General features: G+C 38.2%; 1 protein-coding gene across 1 annotated transcript; it reads right to left on the bottom strand.

The window, feature by feature from the left end:
- Nucleotides 1-725: 725 nt before the first annotated feature.
- Nucleotides 726-7,321, bottom strand: LOC139138189 (vitellogenin-A2-like). The gene is made up of 9 exons (XM_070706447.1): nt 7,178-7,321; nt 6,593-6,799; nt 5,231-5,426; nt 4,800-5,062; nt 4,120-4,306; nt 3,144-3,304; nt 2,446-2,619; nt 1,638-1,793; nt 726-1,147 (listed from the first exon to the last, which is right to left on the bottom strand). Exons 1-9 carry the CDS (start codon nt 7,314-7,316, stop codon nt 990-992), a joined length of 1,641 nt encoding a protein of 546 aa, XP_070562548.1. The 5' UTR covers nt 7,317-7,321; the 3' UTR covers nt 726-989.
- Between the last annotated feature and the right edge of the window lie 515 nt (nt 7,322-7,836).

The raw sequence follows: 7,836 nt of genomic DNA, 5'->3' as shown, positions 1-7,836 counted from the left end.
GGATTTGTCAACCACAAAAAATGCTGAGAAAATGCAGAATACGTGTAAAACAATCCTCTGCTGCTGCTGCACTCTTATACATTTCATTTGTCTCCAATTTCATACAGGCGCAACAAGACTAGGCTTCCTAGTACGACCTCTTCGGGTTTACCATAGATAGTAGCCGCTTTGTGCTGATAACGGTTTTCATTCAAATTATGTCTCCAAATTTAAAATGATTTGTATTAGTCATGGAAGATTCCCGGATGTAGCCATTTGTATGCACAGGGACCGTCTGTCTACATTTACTTTTTAAAGTTCACTCTTTTCTGGTCTTTGTGAACACATAATTTCGATATAGGCATGTTGAAGGTATCTGTTTCACTAAATTAAAGTAGGAAGAATAAGACCTTTATTTTCATTTCGATTGAATATTGAAATTGCATCATAGATATAAGAGATTTCAAAGAGATCGGCTGCTCACATACACTATTTTCAAGTGACTTGACCTGACTCGCTTCCATAGAAACATACCATTGTGTCGAATGTTTGATAATATAGCGCGACCAAGGCATCAAAAGGCTTCTATTTGCTGTGTTCCTTTGGTATTTATACGAATGTTATAGTTTCAATCAGGATGCATAACGACAGAATAACATTTAAAACCATGAATATGTGAAAATCCACTCGTAAGTTATCAAACATACAAAATAAAATAAAACAGCTCCCATGACTCTCAATATTTTCAAAATGCCATCCTTTAATTAATACCACAAAGTGAGCAAAAACAAAAATGCAAATTAAATGGTGTTGAATGTCTTAGACAAATGAAAGAATTTACGATTTCAGTTTGATTATAACTCCAATAACTCTGGTTATTGATTAATTGCAAATTGATTGGAATAACTGTGACTTGGGTGGCGTCATTGACGAATTCAGTGAGAACACCACACCTATCACACTATTCAAGCTACGTCGGAGGTAAAGATCACACAGCTCCGCTGACGTCACTAGGAGTAAGGTCTTGGCAGATTGGCACAGCGATCGCAATCACATGCAACGACAGCCTCCACCATTCTGTACATGTCAATACTCTTGCTCGCCAGGTGCAAATCTTCAGGCCGGTTAGACATGATCATTTGCTCCATGCGGCTGACGGATGAGTAATCTGTCAAAATCATAGAACACGATAGTTTCTGTATAAAAACATTGAATTTCTCTTATATCATGAATTGATGCTAAATTGAGAGCCATGGCGTAGATTTCAGGCATCAGTAGTTCGCCATTTCATCGCGCCTTAATGTCCATAAAGCATGGCAAATATTCACATTCTTGCAAAGAGAAATTACATTCTCTATTCGACACAGAACGCATTGAATTGGTTGGCTGATGCAAAGTGTTCAATCGAAGTATGGATGCCAAACATCGCGTTTTACAGCCATGTTTTCAAAAGAATCAAGTAACTTGATAGTGAATGATATTCTCATTTGTTTGAACAATTGCATTCTTTACCATACTTCGCGCAAAAGATAATTTACACTTGCACATCTCCTTCACTCAAGCTTGCAAAAAAATGGCCTCGCTTCCCGGAAGGCCGTCGCAAAAGTCACAGTGAAGTTTCTGTACGCAAATGAGAATGAAGACTTCGTGGCGCTTACCAGCAGGCACGCAATGGAATCCAACCGTCACTGTGTTGGTCTCTCTTGGTTCGCATCCCCTCAAGCAGTGACTCACTGGTACGGTGCTGAAACATTTCTGATATTCATCATTTATGGTTTCGCGAATAATTTTGTATTTAGGTTCCAACTTGCAAGCTGTGACAGCATAATAACGAGAAAATTAAGGATTTAGGTAGAATGCGCCTAGGGGACAGATATTTGGACTCTCAAAGTTTTCCAATTTATTTCTGATCTGATCACTTGTGACGGTTCATTTTAAAGCTCTTTGTCTGAGAAAAAATTTTACCGTCTTATTTTTTCGAAAATAGAAAATTTTATTTTTCTCCATACAGTTAACACAGGGATGACGGCCATTTTGAATTTCGAAACTCGGTAAATCTTTGGTAATCTGTTTCTCTAGTACCAAAATTTGCACGGTGACCCCCGATTTTTATTCTTGATTTTGAAAGAGAATTGTTGAAAGATTCCTTCAGAAAAGTTTGAGCATAAGTTTAAGCCCTTCATTTTCGAGGGGCATACTACCTTAAAGAAGTCATAATAACAAAAATATCGGTCAATTCATGCGAGAAGGTGAGAAATTGTCAGCAGGAAAATCTCGTAAAACAACGTCCAAACACATCGATTGAAAATGAATGTTGTCCTGCATCATACCCGAACAATGTATGGGCGAACATTAACAGACTTCCTTGTAAACCAATATATACTTTGCTGATCTTGATACATATTTATCAGGGAACACCACAAGCAACGTTTCCGCACACTGCACCGGAGTACAGAGACCACTCACCATCAGAACAACTATATCCTTTGATAATCCAAGAGTGGGCGAAGACGGTGGGATCAGAGACGACCGAGTGGTCAGGTAAAATGAATTCATCAGTCTGTTCATCATCATCGTTGCCACAAAGACCGACTGTTCTGGCGTGATAGATTGGTTGGACACTGATGACAACATTCTCACCTGCAACGAACGACCAACATATTTTCTTATTTTCTTATTGCGTGGGTTGAGAGAGAGAGAGAGAGAGAGAGAGAGAGAGAGAGAGCGCGAGAGCGCGCACACACACACATACACACACACACATATATATATATATACATATATAGATATATATATATATGTATATATATGAATGTATATGATTATTTATTTATTTATTTATTTATTTATTTATTTATCTATTTATTTATTTATTTATTTATTTATTTATTTATTTATTTATTTACACCTGAAGAAGAACACTGGGACACATCCTCCTAATGTCATCAATCAGTGCCCGTCTAACGATGCATAAATGCAAACATTCCCCACTTTATCAATATTTTACTTTACTACAGCATAGCCTGAGTCCAGTATTTTCCAGTGTTGCTGATTTCTGAATAGTATTGAAAGATTTCGGAGGCTATTATGGAATATGTCAGTGTATTGGCTTGAATGTATCTAGTATTGCAGAGTAAGCGACAAATCAAGGAACCGATACCTACCAGTATAGACGATGTACAGGCCGATATAAGCTTCGAATGTGATGTTTTGCTGATATTTATAGATAAAGAACTCATGTTCATATTCATATTTCTGATTTTCATATACGTTGACTTTCCTGTCGTTCACCTTGACGGTCATGTCAGGCAGCAGTTTCACGATTCTGGAGATCAATGATGTGAGGAGGCGATTTTATTTTTTTCAAAACGATTTACGATCTCATGTACGGTCAAGCTTATGGGCATTTGTTACATTCTGTCGGCATTACGAGGCAGTATATTCTTATTCTCGACCGCGGGTCATCCGAGTACTAGCGGGTTTTACGTCATTTTTGCGTCACAGCGTCGTGAAAACAAATAATCTAAGTTCGGATTTTCAACCACCAACACAATATTCAAAGTTTCAATATACATAAATGACATAACTTTTAGTTCTACTTTTTTCCACACAATTTCTGTATCATTCGCTCTTCTGTATCATCTGATCTCTCATTCACCTCGCTCGTATGCGTTTCACCTACTGACGTCACTCCGCGGTCGAGAATAATGTTTGGACTATTTGTCCATTTCTGTGAGACCTTGAGAGACGTTGATATTTGTTGTTCTGGTTGGGTGCCAATTTTAGGGCAGTCAACCGTTGAATAAGTAAGCTTCGTGCATGGTTTGAGTAATGAGGTTTTTCTGCCTTCCCTACCGATTTTTGGACAACACTCTGTGTTCTGAGTCTCAAGGCGTACTCGAAATCATCACAGCTAACGTAATTCTGGTAAATTGCACTATAGCAATATTGATTACTGTTTCTGGTAGAAGTCATGTTTGATCGTTTGATTTTGGATTAACGATATCTGCAGTAGTCGTTATATTCAATTCTAATTTCCAAAAGGTTGTGCCCTAAGCACACCAACTAAGTTTGCTTTGCCTGTGTGAGTACGTCTAGAACAACTTGTAAGCTGGTGTATATACATGACAATAGACTTACTTGTTACCGACGTGGATTTTGACGATTTTCCTAGTTGGGTCTTTTTCGTATCTGCTCATAAGCACCATGAATTTTCCACGAATGGCGCCATCTTTTGTCAAGACGTGGTAGCAGCCACCAGGTGGTTGATAATGGTACGTGACGTTGTCATACGTCACATATTGGTTGTTTAGTACCTTGCAAGTCGCTATGTGACCAAAAAAACCAAAATTAACATTTTGTTAGTTGACGAGGTTATTTAGTGACGAAGGTTGGATCACTCGGACGTGCATTGCATCTCTTTCAAAATACTGTTCGCTGATAAAGTGTTGCAGTGTGTGAAAATCAACACAAATTGATGCTTAAAAGATAAATAACATTATTTCGACAGGTAGATTTTGCGTATCTTGGGCACACATAAAGGTACCATGGCAAGGAAAATAACGATTCCACGATGGAGTGATCAAATTACAATAAAGTAGAATGTTTAAAGTCACTTGAAAAATACATTGCAAAATGAAATAGTGCTCCGCTAACTTCACAAGGGAGTGCCGTATCATCACACGAATGTTTGCAATGTGTGTTCTGTTTCCGGCAACGTATCGCACAGACAGGGTAGATCCTTGCTATATACAAAACCATCACACGTGTGGTGATGTACTCATGTGAAATTTGATTGGTGTTGAGTGTTTCAGTCTCACCGTATTGGCTTTGGAAAACATTCTGAAGAGTGTCAGCGACGTTTCTTATGATGTGAGTTTGAGGACCAGGAACTTCTGTGATTGGAACTGGCAAACGCATTCCATGTCTTATCATTGTCACTCCTGGTAACTTGACTTGAACGTCAAGTATGTCTGGGCTTCTCAACATTAAGCTAGTTTCGAGTGTCCTTGCAGCATTACTCTCCATAGATACCTCGGCAATATCATACAGATACACAAAGGTTTGAAGGTACATTTTAATCCTGTGAAAAAAACGCAAAATACAGTAATTTATTGAGTCATTTACGACAAATAATCTTTGTAATTAAAGGGACATTATTTGTAACTTTAGCTGATTTTAAACTGATTTTTTTAAATGTCAACCGCAATTTTATGTTCTTCCCCACTAATCTTAAATTGTGCCTTCTTACATTTCAAGGGTTGGCACCAGTCTCTCTGGGATAGAGTTGACAGTTGATTTAATGTTGAGTTTGATCTGAGGAGTTGTCTCGACCAGATACGTGTTCTTCATGATGTACTCTTCGTAGTTACGTCCCATGGCAACCAGCAGCTCGGCCTGCCTGTAGACGTCCTGGGAACTGTACGTAAGACGCATCTTCTGTCTCTCTGCAAAGTTAAATGGGTATCCGTGTCACTGTTTTACATACCCTACAGTAGAATGCAACTCGCGGACAGATATTTCGACTGTCAATTTTTTTAAATTCTTTTCTAATCTCTCATTCAAAGCAGCTATTTTAAAGCTGTCAGAGTAAAGGAAATCATTATTTATATTCATTGGCTTTCAAAAATAGAAAATTTTATTTTCCCCATAGAGTTAACAGTAAAATGGTGGCCACTTTACCAAAATGTGCACAGTAACCTCCTGATCTTTGTTCTTAATTTGATAAGAGAATCGTTGAGAATTTCAGTGTGAAAAATTTAGGCATACCTTTTAAGTATTTGACTTTCTAGACACATACTACCTGAATACAAATATAGTTGGTGTCCCAATCATAGCTTTTGATGCCAGTGTTAAAACGTCTTGCGTCTCTACAGAAGAGTTTTATAAGAATGCTGAACTGCGCCTCGGCGGACAAGTATTCCAACTCAAACCTTACTGGCATACTGCTACGTTGCGAACTTTGAAAGCCTTGTTTCTTTCATGAAAATCGCATTGAGATTTCCGAATTATAGTCTTCATATTAAAAGACAATGTTTTAAAGTTTTTCTAGGGAGAATTTCAACATAAGTTCAAAACTTTCAATTTTGAGTCGCATACACACTTAAAGCTTATAGCAATTATGTCAAGTTGTGCTTATCTTTAACACCTTGCCTCTCTCTCAAGGTTACCTTCCCATCGGCCAATGACCAGCACACCTTTTGTATTATAATGATAAAGAAAGGGCCTGGCAGGTCGAAAGCTATATTAAACATGTCTTTGTATAATATGAATCAAAGACGAGAGAATTTTGCAAAACTTGGTAATATTACCTTTCCTAAGATTCTGCTCATAATTGTTGAAAATGTGGTAGCACGATTTTAACTGTGATAACTTGGGAAACCTTGAACACGTGTTGTTTTCTATGCCATGTTGCGGTTCATTATGTAATGTTCACAGCAGCCAGTGATATCGCATTTGCCACGAAAATAGCCCGTATCTCAACTTGCCTCACTGTACTCTACATTCCTATGGTGAGATACTCAAAGAACGGAGCCCACATGAAACATAGTTGTCTAGAGTAAAATTTGACAAAGAACAATAAATTATTGATAGCATAAAGACATAATAATACCTTCCTGCTTTACGTCAGCTGAAAGTTCAATGATCTTCGTTCCTGTTTGGTCGTTGTAAGTGAAAGCGAGCTCGACGTCAGATTGGCGCTGACCACCGATAGTTTGAATTTCGAAAATTGAATCGAGTTTTCCACGTCGGATAGACTCCCATGAGAATGGTTCTCTGTTGGTCAGAGAGATCTTTACTTTCTGTGGAGGAAGCGCCTCTGTGGGCAATTTCGACAAAATCAAATGTCTTGATAAAACTGAATTTTAATTCAGACGTATACATCAACTTGCCTAAATTTAAACATTTAATATCATCCCTTTTCTCTTTTTTGTTCCATGTATTGAGACTCATTGGGTGGTTTAAACACATTGATATCTGACGAATTTTGTAACTGACAGGTTCGATATGAAATAACTTGCATGCTTTAGTCTTTCTGTGCAATTTTGACAGTATTTTGAGTATTTAGGTATCCTTCAGAGTTAATTATTTATTTGCTTACTGTTATCAGTGTTTAAAGCTCACTCAGTTCGGCTATTTTTTGGCGCAGAAAGCGTTTTTCAGTAACTTTTCGTATGAAAGTCAAGTACTACTTTACCTGGGATCCAGGAAGCCGCAATCCTGATTGGTCCATTGAGTGGCATATACGGTGAATGTGCAAAACCAGCCCGCGGTACGTATTCCATATTGCAGCAGATTTCAGCACCAACAATCCTCTCCAGGAAAGGCACACACATTTGTGTCTTCTGTGAGAGACGAAAGCAGGCAGCCCATGTAGAAAGAGGAGCGGTTCATGAAATCGACATTTAAAAAGAGAGCTTCATACAGACAATATTTATTAAAAATGACTTCCCTCGTTGATTGAAGTCGTGTCGCCACCCTCACCTAACGATCTTCTGTGTTTCCGACATACCCAGTCAATCACTGAATCTCGATCAATTACGGTCGTTTGACGTTTTAGGAGGGCAGGCCAAATCGAGCTCTCTTTTCTCAAATAAATTCACGCCTTCTATTTGTATCACATCGTTTGTTGACGTTTCATTGGTCTGAAGTTCATAATTGAATAAGCGCACAATAAATATACCTTGGTCATTGGAAGACGTACAGAGGGATTGTTAAATCAACAGAAAGGCATACAGATATTAACATGGTACGAGTCATCACAATTACAATTGATTTATTTGTATACGATTAATAAGGGAGCCGTGATTATTTACGGCCTGGGGTCGAAGGAATATGAGGCGGTCACTCAAAGTG

This window comes from Ptychodera flava, chromosome 8, assembly GCF_041260155.1.
Source record: "Ptychodera flava strain L36383 chromosome 8, AS_Pfla_20210202, whole genome shotgun sequence".
Lineage (NCBI taxonomy): Eukaryota > Metazoa > Hemichordata > Enteropneusta > Ptychoderidae > Ptychodera > Ptychodera flava.
Note: the sequence above shows the minus strand (reverse complement) of the source record. Positions and strands in the feature narration are given on the sequence as shown.

Excerpts from the sequence above, each read along its gene's own strand:
- LOC139138189 (XM_070706447.1), bottom strand. The coding sequence starts at position 7,316 with ATGTGTGTGCCTTTCCTGGAGAGGATTGTTGGTGCTGAAATCTGCTGC. Across the intron at positions 2,620-3,143 it reads CCTGTACATCGTCTATACTG|GTGAGAATGTTGTCATCAGT; the intron begins GTAGGTATCGGT and ends CGTTCGTTGCAG. Across the intron at positions 1,794-2,445 it reads AGGATATAGTTGTTCTGATG|CTTGCAAGTTGGAACCTAAA; the intron begins GTGAGTGGTCTC and ends ATGCTGTCACAG.